Below are 19,321 nucleotides of genomic sequence, written 5' to 3' on the forward strand. Positions count from 1 at the left end.
GTGTTCTGAGACTGCTGAAGGGAATGGAAGCATCCCTCCAGCCACTTGGGTTTCTGGTAGGCTTTGTGCTGCCCAGACACTGGTGTCAGATAAAGCTTATCTGTTTGACTTGTACAGTGTGATTGAAATGTGTCAACATGTGGGCAGAGGTGAATGAGGTTAGAGACAGCTGTCTTCTGCGCAGGAGTGATGCAGGAGACTAATGATGGCTTTGAGATGTCCAGGAGGTAAATGAATGAGGACCAAAATAGAGTCCTTAATGGGAGGAATGTGGTAACTACTAAGGCTGAGAATTTAGGCTTTAATCTGGAGACCTCCTAGAGCTCTGAAGAAGTCAAGAGCCAGGTTTGAATAATTGTCATTCTGGAAGAACTGGGTAGATGGAGGCATTTTGTAAAACAGATCATAGTGAGCAAATGGATTCTAGTTTGAAACTCAGTCCTTGTGTACTTTGTAACACCCTCAGTCACCTCTGTTATGTTCTAATTTCAACTTCATCTTTGTTGTCTGGAGCATTTGACAAACACTTTGTCTTTGAAGAACTTCCTTGCATTTTCGGATTCTTTTCCTGGGAATACTGGAACTGTTTTTTTATAAAATGTGAGCAGGAGGATATCAGTGTTTTTCAGTTAGAGGAAGCTTTTTTTCCTGGGCAATAAGGGGGCTTAAGGCCCCTTGTTCTTGTAAAGCTGTTGAGTTTAATCTCTTTTATTTAGCAGTCTTTTTTCCAAATTCAAGACTGGCCTAAAAACTAACTGCCTGGCAACTTTTGTTCAATGAGTATATAAGAAACTGCTGTTTACAATTTATTGTTAGTGAGATCCTTTCAGTTTCCATAAATAAGACTGGAAGGTGGTAATGATTTAATGACTATTACTTGGTACCTCCTCTCAATACTTGTCCTTATTCTGTCATCTACCCCATGAGGGGATAGGAGGAAACTTTAGTAGACAATTATAAACTTAACCTGGATAAGATGCTGGTTAAGCTGTCCTGCTTTTTGCATGTCTGTCATGCACTATCTACCAGAGCTTCGAGGAAACCTTAATTTTCTTCTCCACAACTCTTTGAAATAAAATATTCTGTAGTTTCCGACCTGAAAGAAGCTTAGCCCTACAGAAGCATAAGAAGGTGACCAGTCACTGCTTTATTAAGTTTCTCGAAGTATTTGAATAAATAAGAGTGAAAGCTGTGGCTCACTGTGCATGAGAAGGGCTTTCTCATCAATTTGGATGAATTTATATCCAAGTTATAGTTCAGAAATTGGTTTAAAAATTAGAGAAGTACAACTTGCATCCACTTACAATAAACCTGTTGAGTATTCTGACACTGATGCTCATGATGAGAAAAGCCCTCTAAGGTGTTTAAGGTAAGAAGCAGATCAATCAGTAAGACCAGGTACAAAGATGGCATAACCTTGATTACCCTATTGCCTGGAGAATGGATTTGTCAATAGATTTGGCTTAGGAGGAGACAAATTTGCTTCTAACATGAAAGTGATTGCTGGAATAAAAGAACAGGATTGATGGATTTGTGGAAGGAAAATGGTGAGCAAGTTAAAGAGGCTTTGTGTTAACCTTGCTTGTTAATGAAGATAATTCATGTGAACAGGATATTTGAAGGAGATTACTCACAGCAAGATTAGCCATAGGAGATATATCAAGGGCCTGGAGGAACTTCTGAGGCCAATTATGTGGCTGACAGCCTCCTACAGCTGTGAGAATTGAACCTCCAAGGGAAAAATACAAACTCTTGAAACATGTAATCTTGCTAAAAACAAACACTTCTCTTTTCCAAGCCCTTCCAAAATCTCATGAGTGGAGAAAATTGGAATCATTGTTCTATTCACATAGTGCATTCTTGGCAGAACACACATTTTTTTCAAAAATGGCCTCATGGTTGTGTTGTGGTGTCTTTTCCTGAGAGTTGTAGGTGCATCAATGGCTCAATGAGCCATTTCTCTTTCTTTTCTTTAGTAAAAGGAGAAGACACATATGCTTAGATCAAGAAAATTGTCATAATGAAAGAGGAACTCCAGTTTTGCATCATGAGCTGTGGCTTGAGTTGAAATTATTTTAGTTTGTTTTGTATTAATATTTGTGAATAGCAATATTTTACTATGTTTTGAAATTTACTCTGACTATTAATAGTGTTTCAATCTATTCTGTGTGAAGCACCAAAAGCACAGAAAATTTCTGTGCTTTCACAGGACTCTCAGTGTTGGTAAACAAGAATGCGGGATTAAAGACTTGCAATTGGAACAACTTAAATTATGGCATTTTGGAAGTCTTTAAATTTTGAAGTATGTAACTTGCTCTCAAATATGTTTATAACTCCAATGTATCATCTAAAGTCAGATCAGTTTTACTTCTGAAACCTGTAGTGCTGTTGTCTGCAAACACTCATGAGTTTGTGCCATTCACTGCGGCTCAGAGCTCCTGTGCCTCAGCTTCTGCCAGTGCAAGGTGTAGTAGTCTTTTTCTCCCACTGATCCTTCTTTTCCACGTTTAACTTGAATACTGCTTTCTGTTCAGACTGCACATGCTGTATCCAAGCTCTGTCCCAGTGCTCCTTAGCCTCTGCTCCTCCTCGTCTTTGCCATCTCCATCCCAGTCCCGATAGCTGTAGCGTGGAAAGTGCTTTTCCTCCCTCAGCTCCCAAGGTCTAGAGCCACATGTGCCAGTCCACTGCTGTCACACAGTAATCTTTATTTCTAAACTGGCAGTTGCCGATAAGATTCTAAACTGTGATACTGGTTCGCGTAATTGTGATGTAAATTTCTTAATATGTGATTTAAAATTGCAGAGGTCTCCAGATGATACTCTGTGTTTGCTTCACACTGAAAAGCCCTTCACAGCTAACCATTGTAGATTATTTTTCTGCTTTCCTAAAGACAGCTTGAGGCTTACATCCCCGTGCTTATCAAGACTGATAGATTTTTATGCTCGGCACAGGATAAAAGCAGTGGTTATTCAGTGCCTTTGTGGCTCTGGATGAGGTGGAGTTTTCCCTGGGTATTTCTGTAAGTGGCTGCTGTAACTTGTAGCATTGCCTGACAGCCAGTAAGTGAACCAACAACTTGGGAATGTTACCAATAAATGTATTTGTAAAACTAATTAATTCAGACAGAGTTGTTAGTATTGAAATTCTTCTGGCAGTGCTAGTGCTGGGATTAAAATACTCTGAGGAAAAAGGGAATGTGTGTGAGAAGAGGCAGTGTGCTGGTGAGAGGCTAAGTGTCCTTGCCTCCCAAAGTGCAGCTCCTTGTACTGGAGGTGCTGATGTTGAGTAAGGGCTGGGAAGGTTCTGCAAGCTAAGGATATGTGATGCATCTCTTTTAACATGGACCAAGCTGCTAAGAAAGCCAGAAGAATGAAGAAGGACTGTATTCAGACCTGTCACAACTAAATGACCAAATAATTTTGTCCACATTTTCTCCCCACCAGTAATTTCCTTTTGTTCTGCTCATAGTTGCTTACAAGAGCCTCCCTTTAGAGGCTTTGTGGAATGCATGGGATGGTGATTGTGCCATGGAAAGAGTTTTTTATTGGCTAAACTAAACAAGTCGAAGAGAAGTGAAATTGGAAGCGGTGGGTCATGTGAGGTTTGTTCATAAGTAAAATATAATTTTACTAAGACTGTCTAATCCTGTGGCCTGAAATAGCTGGAGTGCTGCACAGAAAGTGGCAGGTGAGACACAAGGTTCTTCAAAATGTCACTGTTCAGAGTATGAAGTACTTGGTACAGAGACCTTGAGCTTGCAGCCTGCAAATTGAGTAGCATCTTACACAGCCTCCAAAGTCATGTCCAATTAAAAAACTTCAGCAAGCTTAGATAAACCTGCTAAATGTTGTTGTTAGTGATAACTAATGCAGAAGTGGGTTTTGATGACTGAGCATTAATTGAGATAAGTATTTTGCATTCAGCTATGTGTCCTGTGGTGTCAGGTTTTCTTTAAACCATTTTCTGATGCAGTTAAGTGTTACAATATTTTTCTGGTGAAGGTACTTTGAAAAGCTCAGGACTTGTACAGCATATAATAATTATGGAAACCCTGCCACTTGCATTTGCTGAAACTTTTGGTCTGTGCTAATGTAACTTTTTTTACTATCTCCTACCTCTGTTTCCCAAGTAGAGGCATTTGGGGCTGTTCAGCAGCTGCTGTAAGAGCTCCTGCCATACTGTGATGCCTGTGACCGTGTGCCCCAGGAAACTCCCCACCAACCCCATTCTTCAGATCATGGTTGATCTGTGAAAAATCTAGTGAAATTGAGACCTCCATGGAGATGTCCAGAAAAACAAATTATTTCCATGAGGATTTTGGTGTTGACTGTACTCTTGTGCCATGACTGCAATGCAAGAAGGGCAGATCCTGATTTTTCTGTTTGCAGTCACCCTGGCTGTTACTGTCCGTTATGCAACTATGCAGGTTTTTCCCTGTTGTTAGGTCCCAGGTAATGACAAGGAATTTAAGTGTCAAATTAACTTTTCAGAGTAGTTAGATTGGTGTTTAATGATACTAATGGCTGTTTCAAGCTGTAGCTAATATACTCGTGCAGTACATTCACTGGTAACAGAATGGGTTTTGTCTTGGATCTGACCAGCAGCTACTTTGCAGTAGGTATCCAGGGGTTTGCTGGAACAGCTGTTCTGCACATGAGGCACTCTGCCAGGAGAGGAAAAATGAAATGCTTTTCATAAAATTACAGAACGGTGTTGGAAAGGGCCTTAAAACTCATCTCATTCCAACCCCCTACCATGGGCAGGGACAACTTTCACTAGACCAGGTTGCTCCAAGCCTCATCCAACCTGGTTTTGAACACTACAGCTTCTCTGGGCAACCTGTGCCGATGTCTCACCACCTTTGTAGTAAAGATTTTCTTCCTAATATCTAATGTAAATCTATCTTCCTTCATCTTAAAGCCTTTCCCCCTTGTCCTGTCACTACATGCTGTTGTGAAAAGTCCCTCTCTAGTCTTCATGTAGACCCCCTTTAGGTTCTGGAAGGCTTTTCAAATGAAAGGTAGGCCCTGAGTTGCAGGAAAACACATTTTCATTTGTTAAAGAAGCAACCAAACATGTCCATTCCTTATGCAACCTATTTCTTCCCAGCCAGCTGTGCACTTGCATGCAAAATATTTCTGCTCTGCAGAGGTCCATCCAGGTTACTGGCTTAGTGGGGTCATGGGGCTCTCTTCTTAGTGGCAAAAAGTACAATTTATCTTCATTTTACTGTTTTCAGAAGCAGCCTGACAGGCAGGCAGTTTGAGAGTCAAAGAACAAAATACCTGCAAACTCTTTGTTTGTTATGCTGATAAACTGGTCCATCAGGGTCCTGGCTCAGCCCTAGGTGTAGTACAGTATTGAGTGTTGCTGCAGGTGACACTGCTGAAGGTGACACTGCTGCAGGTAGCTTTATGGACAGTCATAGATAACTGCATTATTGGCACAAACATCCACAGCCAGGATAATGTTATGATTTTGTAGTTCCTGGAAAGTAGAGAACAGAATGTAAAGTGCCTGACATCCTGCCATTGAAGGCTTTGATGCCCGAAATATCTGAAAATACTGTTTCAGGATGGAGTAGAATATTGTAAATTTGAAGATGCCTGCTAATTAGTGTTCAGACAAATACTAAGACATTCAGTCGTAGTCTCCATCTGTTTGTAGGCTGAAAGCTCTTCAGGACAGGCTGTTTTTTTACCTTGAATGTATGTGATGCATTCTGAGTATTACTGAATGAGAAACCATCAGTACTGAATAACTTGAGAATAGTGATATCAAGAAGCGCTGAAGTAAAATGTGACAGCTATTGCTTAAATTTGTTGGTCTTGATATTCCAGATGTATTTCAGCATCAAATACTCAGGTTGCTCAACAGCTGGATGTGAAGAATTTTTAAACACTTGTGCTCAGAAAGCTGTTTTATGAACATCCTGTTTAGAATCATAGAATCATCAAGGCTGAAATAGACCTCTCAGATTGAGTCCAACTGCTAACCTGTCACTCTGCTGTAACCCCTAAACCATATCTTCCAGTGCCAGATCCAGATGCTGGGTGGATGGGATGCTTCCAGGGATGGTAACTCCACCACTTTCCTGGGCAGGCATGGGAGGAAAGGCTATCCCACACCTCTCTACAGTCCCTTTTCAGGTAGTTGTAGACAGCCATGAGATCACTCCTGAGCCTCTTCTCAAGGCTAAACAAGCACAATTCCCTCAGCCATTCTTCATACGACCTATTTTGAACATCATAAAGCAGTTCTTTAAATATGTTAAGTTGGAGGCTTTTCTAATAGTTTGCTTTGTAAAAGTAAGGTTTATTATAACAGCTCCTGTGCCTTAAAGAAAGTGTTAAATGCCTTCCCATGTTCTGGGGAGTGGAGGTGAGTGTGAAAATGGGAGTATTCTCAAATACAAAAGGCTCTGTCCAGTGGTTAATTTTGATCCGTCCCCTGGGGCAGTGATGTCACACACATACTCAGGTGCCTGAGCGTCTGCAGTTTTGGACTTGGTCTCCGCAGTTGTGGAGGGATGAGCAAATCAAGAAGTGGAAAAGGGACAGATGAACTGAGGGAAGTCATAGAATCACAGACTGGTTTGGGTTGGAAGGGACATTAAAGCTCATCTAGTTCCAACCCCCTGCCATGGACAGGGACATCTTCCACTAGAGCATGTTTCTCCAGGCTCTGTCCAGCCTGGCTTGGTGATGACTGATCCTGAGAACTGTGTTATCTGCAGTCCTGGGCTTTTACATTTTGGTAGCTCCAGTCTGATCCCATGGCCTGAACACCCATTAGTGGTTGGTAGAGGATATCATGCCAGTTTAACTTACATTCCTTTCTCACGATTCAATTGCTTAAGCATTTTTAATTATGAGTAGCAGTGAATCAGGAGGAAAACAAGGTTTCTTGCAAATGAGGCATCCATAAATCAAGGATAAACAAAGCTGCCTTTGGTATGTGGAAGACATTTTTTCCCCATGACACTGTTGCAGGCCAGCAAGTGAGTGTCTGAAAATTAATGAGGCAGATGTAAGAGATGAATATTAAGTGACAGGAGCATACAATAAAATTATAAATAAAAAAGAAGGTAATGTAGTTTTATAGTACTGAGTTTTTCTGGGCTTCCAGTAGTGGGAAGCTGTAGAATAATAATGCTAAATTTAAGACTTATTTAAATCACACATTTTAACAATACTGATGAAATTGTTGGATCATTTTAAACTTTAATGCTTATACCAGTGGTGGTATGTCCTTTGACATAGTTTTTATTGTAAGTAGAGCTTAATTTACATTGGTTTCATGTTTTCTCACACTTGCAGTATTAATTTAAATTTTTAATTGGATTATTTTTCCCACTCTCTGCTTGAAAGCACTAAAGCTCATGTAATGTGCTGTACCTTAATGAGGCTTTCCTGATTTTCTTATGTGACATCAAGAGAACTTGGTGCTTAGAGATGTGTTTATGGTTGGGGAAGCTGCTGGTATGGTCTATAAGCAGAGGTGCTGAAGTCCAGTTGAAATGTGCTTCTCAGGAACAAACCTGGCCCTGGGAAGTGACATCCATGGTCATGATCTTGTGGGGACATCAGTGTTGTGTTGGGTGCTGAGCTGGGTAACCAGTCAGACTAAGGAATGACAGCTACTGTGAACAACACTGTGTGTTCTTGGCACCACAGCAAAGTGGTCTTGTAGTCCCAAAAGATAAGATTGGCCCATCTCTTCCAGAATTAGATGTACTTTCCAGAGCTGTCTCCTTTTGAGAACCAGCGTGTTTTAGATTTAGGTGAGTCTTTAATGGCTGACTAAAGACTTCTCCAAGTACTTTGTTGTCACAGAAATGTTCCTTCTCCTTTGGAAAAATGTCCCATGTCAAAATTGGCTCTTGTTTCCCATATAGATTTATCTCCTCCATTTGCAAAGCTCTGTTCAATTGAACCTTTTCCATTTGCAAACAATTAGCAATGAACCTGGTTCTGAAGCCTTGATTATAATTCACAGATGAGTGAAGTGTACTAATGTCAGCAAACCTCTTCAATGACAGAGAAGCTAAACGTTTGTATTCTAGAGAAAAATACAGAATAAGTCATTAAAAAGTTAAAATCCCTGTTTCTAAAACATGTTGTATATGTTAATTAAGAATGTTAAAACTTGGTACTTTTGTGAGAGTGGTGGTTAGGGCTGGGGAAAAACCATATGCTGGCTCCTCCTTTGGAAGGAGCTGTGTCGTAGAATAATCGATAAACCATCCATGATGTGCACCAGGAAATAATTAAACATGACCTATTGACATGTTAATATGAGTAGTTTATTCTTTAGGATTAGCAGGGTGGGTTTTGTATTTGGAACCTAATCCTTTTCCTAGCGTTTGGTTGTTCTAAAGTGCTTGATGGAGCAGAAATGATAGTGCCAGGAGTGTGACCTTTGTTCCAAGTGCTGTTCTCTTCCTCATTAGTGTTTACTGCCATTACTTAGCAAATGCTGCAGCATAAGCAGAGGGGAGCTGGACAGTCACTGCATTTCAGGAATGTGTTTATGTAAAACAAAACAAGAAAGAAAGCAACTCTTCCTCAACCTCCAGGAGTTTGATAAATCGTTGTCACAAAACAAAAATACTGTGCTTGAGCAACCTGAAGCAGGAAACTGGAGATTTTTCTTAGCTACAGGGGATATAGTAACAGTAGTAGTCTATTTTGTGATAAAACTGATAATGATTGTTTTTAGAAAGCTGCAAAAAGTGAAACTTCCAGTTGCACAGAATTCCTTTAGAATTTTTTTCTTTAAAAAAAACCTCTTTAGTTTTCTGTTGTAAGGAATAGAACTAAAATTGGTTTAACTTCCTTTTTTTTTTCTATTTTTTTCTATTGAAAATGATCCTTTAGCAAATTTGGTCTCACTTTGGGTTTTGGTTCGTGGGGAAATCCTAACATGGAGTTTCAGTTCACCTCAAAGTTGGAGCTGACATTACAAATGACATTTTTGCATTTTCTGAACTGAATTAACTTTGTTTTAATAACCAGAGTAGTTTGGCCATTCTTGTTATGTATTGCAGATGCACAAGTCTGTCATGCCTGAATCACATGCTGTGTGGAAAAAGCATGAAAGAAGGCATGAAAATTTTAGCTCCAAGTTTCTTACTATAGATGTGTGAAAATGCCAGTTTTCTGTGTGAAACTTGTGCTTCTCTGGCCTGGGTGAGAAAATTTTGGTTATCATTTATGACTCCATGGCAATCATGTAGCTTAATTTTTTTTTCTTTCAGTAGTCCATTATCATAATCAAAACTCAACAGTGGAAGCTGCTGTGCTTCTGTTAATTGCAGTTCTTTATCTTAACTGGATTACACTGATTTTTTTTGTTGGAGTAATTTGAAGCTTCACTTGAGTAACTTCACAGTATCATAGAATAGTTTGGCTTGGAAGGAACCTTAGTTTCAACCCGCTGCCATGGGCAGGAGCACCTCCCACCAGCCCAGGTTGCTCCAAGTCCCATCCAACCTGGGCTGGAACACTCCCAGGGTTGGAGCAGCCACAGCTTCTCTGGGCAACCTGTGCCAGTGCCTCACCACCCTCACTATAAAGAATTTCTTCCTAGTATCTTATCTAAATCTCCTCCCCTTCAGCTTAGTTTAGTTTAATTAGTCCTTTAGCTTCATTTTAGTTGCTTAAGTTCTTTTTCTGTAAGTGCACATATCCTGCAAAAGTTTTGGAGTGCTCTTCTAACACGTTTATAAACACGAGTCTTTTTAAATGTTTGGTACAGAGTGGTGGTGTTCCAGTGGATCTTTGTTGTCCAGGTGACCATGTATAATAACTCAAACCTTGTGTGACTGGTGTTTCAGATGTACTTTCTAAACGTAACCTCAGTGAAAACAGATGGAGCTGACCCACTTTTTAAGGATTTGTCTCCACACTTGTCTTCTCTTTCTTGTAATCCCTGCTTTGTGTTAACTGATTCTTCAGTTATCTCACCTGCTGATAGGTGTTAAAACGTGATTGATGTTGACACTCTGAGTTTGTAACACAGCAGCTACAACCACTGAACTGCTAATCCAGCCACCGTGCCTTTCATTGAGGAGGTTGTTGTGTGTGATGTGGGTACAGGATCACTTTACTTTATGCTCTGGGTAGGTCGAGCATGCCTACCTCAGGCTAATGGCTCTGTAGTGAAGACAAACTTACTTGATATGTGAAGCCAGATATTTTCAATTCCAGGTGCCACTACAGTCACAAATGAAATGATTTAAGAGGTAGTTGATTGGTAACACACCCCACATGCCCCAGCAGTATCTAGCTCAGCTCTTTCTTGCTGGTAGCTCCAGCACTCTCCAATCTGCTTGCATGGAGCCTTCTGCAGAGGTGATTCCCCTAAAGTCATCTCTGCTGTTAGGTGTCCTGAAGGAAGTCACCTATTAGAGTTGATGAGCTGAAGCACATCAGGTTGCTTTTAGCCTCTTTCCTTAGTTGCTATGTTACACCACCCATCAGGCTTTGTTGCATTTGTGTTTTTTTCATTCTTGTTAAACAGAACCCATCATGATGCTCCTTGTGATGGTACAAGAAGCAACATAAAGACAGAGGTCACAGGTTAAGGCTCAGTGTTAGAAAAGAGGGTCTCTGTTCTTCCCTTTGCTGGGAAGATGAAGGGGTGATATGAAGTTGAGGGAACTCTCATTAAAAATGCTGTGTGCAAAGTAGTATTTTGGAGCCTTTGGAATTTATGTATGTTTGTTTTTAGAAAGCCTGTTTAATGGTTAATTAAAATTTACTAATATATTCTTGTCAGAACTGAAATGTATTATGAGTGGTTTTGAGTATCTGCAAGTAATAGTGGTTTTGCAAAGGAACATTCTTTATATTTAGGCTTTACATCACAGGCTGTGGTGAGGGGTGCTGAATAAATTAAGAAATCGTGATAATGGTACTATCTGGTTAGAATTTTTCACACAATAGTCTTCATCAATTTTTCTTTGTCCTTTTTTTTCATTTTTAACAAAATTGTAACATGAACCATTGCCAGTTTTGTTACTGAAAAGGTAGAATAGGCTGTTCATCTCATTCTTTTTTGTTTGCTTTTTTCCATCCCACTCTAGTTTTGGCAAGCAGTCTGGAGGAAAGCGAGGATGCGAATGTATCATATTGGAGCCTTCAGAAATGATTGTGGTAAGACAGATTTTTTTCATATGTATTTAATTCTATTGCTGGTTTCAGCAGATTCTTTCTGTTTTACAGCAGAAAGCTTATTGTAAAGTATTCTATAAAACTGCAGCAAAATTGCCTTGATTTCAATTATACCTATGGCTGCTCTTGTAACAGCAGTAGCTATGTAAATTTAATCTAGATGGGTAAATGATGATGATGATTAGGTCATTCTTTCTAAAATTATGCTTACTTGAGTTTCAAAAGCCTAACAGTCACGGCTGAGTTGAGCATTCCTGAGTCAGGCAATGACAGATTTCTACCCTGAATATTTTATTTACACCCCCATCCCCCATTTAATTGCCTTTATTGACTGTGCCAGCCGTGCTGGGTCTGGGAGGAAAAGCCTTCTTCCTCCAAGCCTTTGCAGTGCCACATTGTGTGAAGCCTTGTAGGTGAGAGGAGAAGGAACATCAGAGTGCTTAGCCAAGCTTGAAGGATAATGTTTTCAGCTTAGTTGTCACTGACCTTAATGTCCAGGATTCCTTCTGCTTCTTCAGAACCCTCACTGATACTGCCAAGTGCAGCTATAGACATAGACATGTGCTTGTAGAGCATAGCTCAGCCCTTCTCAGATTGATGTACCTGTGCTGTCAGAGCTGGAATGTTAGGATTGCTTTTCTGCAGTGCAGACCAACCTTGTACCCCAGTAGTTGCCTGGGGACATGAGAAGATCTCTTCCAACTTTCATCTTAGATGTTGTTAATGGAGCTCAATCAAAACTGTTGTACTGAAGCCACATGTCTGTTAAGCAGACTTGGATCTCCAGGCTGCTGTTGATTTAGCTGCCTTATGTCTAGAGGTGGTAACATTAAAACTAATATTTGGCAGTATCTTAGTCATTGAGTGTGTGACTATTAAGCTTCTGTAAGAAATTTGTTTCTCAGTGCTGTACCAACAGGAATGTCAGTGGTGTCCTGTACCAAGTACACTTGCTGTCCATTGTGCCATTCTCTCTGTGCAGTGTCAGTGTGACTCTGCACATGGGCTCTGATAGCATCAGTAATATGCTCTTTGCTGCAGCACATGTTTGAAGCTATAGTCTGCCATGAAGTGCAGGTTAAAAGTGCAAGAAGCCTGTCTTCATCCTCTGGGAAGTGCAGGAGTGCAAGAAGCCTGTCTTCATCCTCTGGAGTGAACAGTTGATTTCTTTTACTTTAAATTATCTAGTCATTTCTCAAAACTGGAGTTTTTGGGGGTAGGTTTATGCCTTGAGGGATGCCACAGGACTGTGTGGGTGACAACGTGTGCAGCCATGTCACAGAACACCCCAGGCACTCTGGTTTGCTACTGCTACTTTGCATTTTTACTTGTTAACTGCTGCTTCCTCTGGAGTGAACAGTTGATTTCTTTTACTTTAAATTATCTAGTCATTTCTCAAAACTGGAGTTTTTGGGGGTAGGTTTATGCCTTGAGGGATGCCACAGGACTGTGTGGGTGACAACGTGTGCAGCCATGTCACAGAACACCCCAGGCACTCTGGTTTGCTACTGCTACTTTGCATTTTTACTTGTTAACTGCTGCTGCTGAGGATTTGGTGCACTGAGTTGCCAAGGATTTGGTGTGCAGAGTGTGCCCAAACCCAGTGCCTGGTGTGAGCTGAGCTCCTGGCACCTTTTAGCACAGAATGGCACTCACTTATCAAATCACATCTGTTATTGGATACTGGGAAGAAATCCTTGACTGTGCAGGTGGTGAGGCACTGGCACAGGTTGCCCAGAGAAGCTGCTAATGCCCCATCCCTGGCCGTGTTCAAGGCCAGATTGGACAGGGCTGGGAGCAGTGGAAGATGACTCGTGATTGGCTCACTGCAAGTACACTTGCAAGTTTACATAAAATGTATTTCATAGGGAAATATAATATGAAATTCTTAAGAAATACCTACATCCTTCTTTGGTTGTAAAAAACCCCCTCCAACAAAACAACAAATAGGAAGATGCAAATGAAGGAGAAGCTTAGGTGCAGCCTGTGGCACCAGAGAGAAACTGACCCTGGTAAAATAATCTTAGGGAGAAACTAGAGTGTTGTGTCTGTGTGTAACTTGAGTAGCTACAACTGTGATAAGTGTTTTCAGAGAAACACAGTATCACAGTGGCTGGAGAAGGCAGCATTGGCCATGTCAGCAACCTCAAACATTGCTGGGCCTTCCTGGAGACAAATGTGCAGCCTGGACAGCTGTTCACAGTATTTTAAATCTCTTGAATTGTCTATAATTGTAGTTAAATGCCAGTGAGATTAGAGACACTTGAAAGTACCTTACATCCTTTTCTGAGACTTTGGTCTATTTTTCCTGTAGGCAAATCAGATAATTAAAAGTGCAGAGTCATTTCTTCATTATTTTTATGTTCATGTTTTACAGGTGATGTAGCTAAAGGTACTATTAACTGTATTTTCTACGTAGTACTTCAAATAGGGTGAGAAAAAAGCATCAGTGTGGTGGTGTGCTAATGATCTGCACTGCCACAAGGTGTACTTGAGTTTCATTTCCCTGATTAATTCTTACTAATTTATCTTAATTCTTTTATTTTCTGTCATTTTTAATTTGTAACATACTAATAAGGTTTAATACATAATGAATATTTATCTTCAAGCAAAAGGCTTAGTTAGCTACTTTAATGGAGTTAAAGAACACCATCATTCCCTGCTGGTGACTGGTTTTTTTCTTTTCTTCTCTCCTATCATTTTAGAATGTAAATCAGTTTTGTAGTGGGAATCCTCTGGGAACTGACCCATTTTAAAGGCCATAAAATGTGGTCAACTTAAGTTAATGAGGATAACAGATAGCATGTGAATGGGCATTGTAACTCATATTTTTGGAGCTTTAGCAATCTATTGAATTAATAATAGGTCCACTTATCACTTAAGAAAATGGCCCAGAATTGCAGCATATCTTGGTGTACTGAAGTGTCCTTTCTGTTGTTCCTTGATGATTTCATTTTGTTTTAGGATCTAAGTGTGAGATTCAGAAGAGCAGTGTAATATTTGAAGGTGGAAGGTATTTCATTGCTGGCTTGGACTGTAGAGTGAAACCAAGGACAGTCCTGTGGTCCTCCTTGAATTTGTGTGGCAGCCAGTGCTGTGGGTGAAGCTGGGGGTATGGGAGCATCCTGCTGCTGCCTGTGTTTGAGGTTAATAAAGCAACACCCTTGATTAGGATATAGCCTGCTAATGTGCTATTCCAGACTTGTCACAAGAGCACAAGTCTGATAAAAAGCAGCTGAGGGAGCTGGGGAGTCTCAGCCTGGAGGAAAAGAGGCTCATGGGGACCTTATTGCTCTCTACAAGTACCTGAAAGGGGTTTGTAGCCAGGTGGGGGACAGTCTCCCAGGGAACAAGGGATTGGACAAGAGGAAATGGCCTCAAGTTGTGGCAGGGGAGTTTTAGATCAGATATTAGGCAAATTTTCTTCATGGAAAGGGTTGTCAAGTCCTGGCACAGGCTGCCCAGGGCAGTGGTGGAGTCGCCATCCCTGGAGGTATTGAAGATGTGTAGATGTGGCACTTGGGGACATGGTTTAGTGGTGGGCTTGGCAGTACTGGGTTAATGGTTGGATGGACTTAGAGAGCTTTTCCAGCCTTAACAAGTCCATGATTCTGTACTGGAAATGAAATAATGAGCAGCAGTCTCCAGGGCAGCAGTGTTCATCTGACCTAGCAGCCTGATTGCAGCCTGGTCCTCCTGGCTCTGCAGTGCCCCAGGGAAGCTGTTCTCTCTCTGCTCCCATGCTGAGGCCTGGCTCAAGCTATCTGTGAAGATGCTCAGTTCCTCCATAGGAGTGTTCATCCCACTGGAGCTGTGAGGAGGTTGACAGCTCTCTGCCAACAGAAGTTCTTAGCTTTAAGCAGATGAAAGCAGGGCAGAGTGAGGGAGCCCAGGTCTGCCTAGCCTGTTCATGCACAGCATATAAAGCCTGTTCGTGTAAATCATCAGCGTTGACAACCTGATGGTCAGCTGGTCTCAACATACTCATAGTGCTGGTGGTACTAACCTGGAAGCTGTGTGGCATGGAGGTCTTTCCTGGTTTCTGATTTTCATGTTTTTGTCAACAGCAGTGCACTAACCGGCGGAAGCAGGTGGGCTCAGTTTTCAGCACTTGCTTGTTTTGCCTTAGCACTAACAAATAATTTATTTATGCACACTTCTTAGTTTTCAGTTAGAATTGTGGAAGAAAAATAATTTTCTCTTTCACAGAGTGTGTGTTTTACTTCAGTCTTAAAAATACCTATTCAGTTTGGGACTTGTTAATAATTAGGGTCATCAGTAGTGGAAGAGTCTTTGTCCAGCCACCTGAGCAGGCTCTGGGGTCCAGGTTGGTCTGTTCTGTTGGAGAAGCTTACTGCTTGTTTTAGTTTATGTGATCTTGTAAGACTGAAGCAGAGAAAAAATGATAATAATGCATTTATTGAGAGAGCTCACATACCAAAAATTAGAATTAAATCAGCACAGTTTTGGTTATTTAATGAGTATGAAATGAAAAACTGTATGAAACTAAACTTCCTTACCTCTGGAAATCTGTATAATTTGAGAGCAACTAAATAGAAACCTGTATTTTATGCTAGGTGAAGAAAGGCTTCTATATTTAGCATCTTACTATGTTTTCTGATGATACTAAATGGCCTGTTTGAAAGGATTATTTTGAGGGGTTTTTTGTTTCTGCATGCATGCCTTTTTTTTTTTTCCCCTCTCTTGTACCATCATGCCTACAGCAATGCTGTTAGTAGATATCTTTGCTCATTGTCCTGTTGCTTTGCAAACAGGTAGTAAAATTCTAGTGAAAAGTGTGGTTATCCCTTGCCGTGAGAGCTCAGCTTCTCTGAGTTTTTTTTGACAATACTGTGGTGTGAGCTTCACTCTTCTTCTCTAACCGTTGGATCTTTAACCTGTGTTGTTATGTATGTTTTTCTCTATGGAATTAAAAATAACCCACAAGACAAGCCCAGCTGCTTGCACCTTCCTCTAACCTCAGACAGACTTAGCTGTTTGGAAAAAGTGATGTGGAAAGTAGATGTGTTTTTGCTTTTATGATGATTTAGGTAGTTTGATTACTTTCCTGTTCCTGTCTCTTAAGTCTTTCTGGGTTTCATTGCTTTTGAACTCCAAGTATTAGACAATTTACCTGAGGATGTGATGTGAGGTTCTTCCATTTCAGTAGTACAGTCTTAACATTTAGGATTTTCAAGTGAAATTTGGAGACAGAAAAAAACTAAAAATAAGCCATTGAGGACAGTAGAAATGTCTGTAGAGTAAATATATTGTAGAGGAAATTCTTGCCCACTGCAGCCTATTTGCATGTGTGTCTGCTCTGCTTCCTGCTGGGAGATATTTTTCCGAAACATCAAAAGGAAATGGGAAAGGATGAGACAGCTTTTTATAGAAAAAGGGATTGTAAATAGGGAGATAAAAGGTTTCATGTTGGCTTTTACTAACAAGATAAATTAACCTAATTTCTAATGTTTAGTCACAAATAATATTTAACATCAAGATATGAATCAAGTTCCAGTTCTTTCTTCATAATCCACTGGAAGTGATTAGAAGGCAGAGTGACATAGGTGAAGTAGCTATTTCTAAGAACTTGGAATATTTAAAGCTGTTGAGCTGTGATTGGTACTAGAAATAAGTTACACTTTTAAAAATCACACTAAAAAAAAAGGTGCAATTCAGTCTATTTGCCAGATTGTAAATGCTCAAAGAAATGGTAACTTCTGTGCTGAAGATAGGCTTGAAATGAACAGTGTGTGACTCGAATTGTGTGATGTGTGGGTACAGGAGGGTTTCTACTGATGAGTGACATCGTTTAGAGGATACGTGTGCCTTTTTCTTTTTTTAAAAAAAAAATTCGCCCTGTTTCCTGGAAGGAAACTGTGGCCTCCAGCTCATTGTAATAAGGCTGGTCTGAGACCTGCAGCAGTGGTTCTCTGAAACGCCTGCAGTCGTTTCCTTCAGAAAAATTTAACTGCTCTGAACCTATGTTTGCTCCTTCCCCATGAGTTTTATAAAGCTCCATCGGCTCTCGGTGCTATGGAAGAACTGGATGTTTAACCAGGAGCCTGAACATGTATTTCAGGTGGAGAACTCCAAAGACAATGAGGAAAACATCTTGCAAAGAGAAGTCCCACTCCGGCAGTCCCGTCGGAGGTACAGGAAGATCAACCAGAGGGGTGAGCGTCAGACCATCACAGACAACGTGGATTCCAGCAGTTACGTGTCGGTGAGTCTGCTCTCCCTTGGCCCAGCTCCTTGGCATCATGCTGTCTGCACAGCTGGCTGGTGTTTCCTTTGAGTGACAAAACCAATGACATGAAATAGTCCATGCTTGTCATTTTTGAGAGCACTCTTTTGTTGGGTCGTTTGGATTTGAACAGCATAGGTGGAAGTGGTGTTCAGGCATTGGTTAGAAAAGATGTTGGGTTTTTTTGGTTTGGGGATTTTCAGTTGAGCACTATAAAAAAGTCTTTAACATGCTGACTGGACAGAGAAACGGTCATTCTTGGGTTTTTTGTTGGTTTTTTTACCTGCAATTATTTTGGCGAGATGTAGGAATTGGTGTGTTGGGTTTTTTTCTTAATAAATTTGAACTGTTTTTAGAATTAATAAAAAATGAAGTTGTATTTGTTTGTGCTTACTTGCTTAAAAATAGTATAATGGTAGTTGAAGCATTGAGTAAGAGCAACTCATTTGCTAGTTCTAGGTAACAGCTCAGACTTAAAACTTTGCACTGTGGGAAGGCATATACCACTGTGGTTTCAGGTCTACAGTGCCTGTTTGAAGCTTTTGCTTTACCATTGTTTTTCACATGCAAACTTCCTTCTTGTTAGCAGGATATACATGTGATCTAGACAAATTATTTAATTGAAAATAATTGTTCTGGATACTCTGATTTGCTTTGAAAGTCAAAGATTAAAACCAGTACTAATGCTGAAGTGCAAACCTTGAGTAGTCTTCATGCACAGAAAGGAAAAAAACCAAATTCAGTTTCTCCCCTTTTTACCCATCTTGCTTTTCATCCGCTCGAGAGATACAAAACCTCTCTCAGTTGTTACTCTGCAAAATATTTGATATGTGCTGTCAGAAATGAGCTTATAACTTAAATAAATCGCTGTTTTTCCTGCATGTTGGTAGTGGGTAGATTGCAGGTGGTGATTTTCAACCCTGCTCAGTATTAACCTGTCTGTGACAGGAAGAGAATATGCTGCTTGAAGTTTAACGTCCTCTGCCATCTCATTTTCAGAACTGTCACATGTGTTGAATTTTATCATTAGTAAGTCATTGAATTAGTTACTGAAGAAATGAGGTTTTGGACCCTCACACTCTGGGCAGGCATGCATAAGCTTTATTAGGAATTAAATTGCAATCCGTGTATGACAGAATGTCTCTCTGTCTCTGCTGTTTGTGACAATGGATAGGCATATAGATAATAATCCTCAGATTTCAGTGCTGTGAGGAAGAGAATTCCAGGAACAGTGGATGCTGATGCTACCTATGTCGCTTGCCTGGAGGGTTGCGTGAGAAGGGACTTGGCATCTTTGGCCTGAGAAAGACCAACTTACATCTTTTTGATTGACTTCAGAGGTTGTCAGTTGGTGCTGCAAGGAGTCAGTGTGGTACACTCACAGGACTGTGGTTAATCAACTAATGATGTCCTCATTAGGATTTTTCTTCATGCTGGTTTCTTTCTTTGGTACCGACAGTACGGAGCACCTCTGTGCCTCCACCTGTACTTGCTTGTTGCAAATCTGGTGTCTTACTCAGATTTGTGGGGGAAAAAAATAATTTGTATCTCAGCATTTGATGGGAAATGGTATAAACTTCTTAAATCAACAACACATTCCTGAATCTGCTTTTGTGTCAGTTAATTGGGAATATATGAGAGTCCTGTTAACACTGCTAAGTGGTTTCCTGAATGAGTGAGTGGCAAGGAGTAAACAATCACCTCTCTGCTAGCAAATCTGCAAGCTGTTGGGTTTTCAGCAATCCTTGCTTTGTAGATTGTAAGTTCCTAATTGGAAAGTGTCATACTTAGAGTACACAGGGTAGCAAAAAGTAATTTGTAGCTTAGCAGATGACTAAGAAATCCAAACAAGGTAACCAAGCTGCCTGTGTGACAAGTAAATAAAAATTGGGTG

At 40.5% G+C, this 19,321-nt stretch overlaps 1 protein-coding gene across 1 annotated transcript in view; it reads left to right on the forward strand.

Annotated features, from left to right (window-relative positions):
• RAPGEF6 (Rap guanine nucleotide exchange factor (GEF) 6) overlaps nucleotides 1–19,321 on the forward strand; it is a gene marked incomplete at its 5' end in the record, with an annotated part of 95,936 nt that overhangs the window by 3,685 nt on the left and 72,930 nt on the right. Inside the window, 2 exons of the mRNA XM_009081570.1 lie at nucleotides 11,093–11,162; nucleotides 17,263–17,406. Of these exons, the coding sequence (XP_009079818.1) occupies nucleotides 11,093–11,162; nucleotides 17,263–17,406 (214 nt within the window). The remainder of the gene's footprint in view (nucleotides 1–11,092; nucleotides 11,163–17,262; nucleotides 17,407–19,321) is intronic.

Source organism: Acanthisitta chloris, unplaced genomic scaffold (genome assembly GCF_000695815.1).
Source record: "Acanthisitta chloris isolate BGI_N310 unplaced genomic scaffold, ASM69581v1 scaffold11199, whole genome shotgun sequence".
Classification (NCBI taxonomy): Eukaryota; Metazoa; Chordata; class Aves; order Passeriformes; family Acanthisittidae; genus Acanthisitta; species Acanthisitta chloris.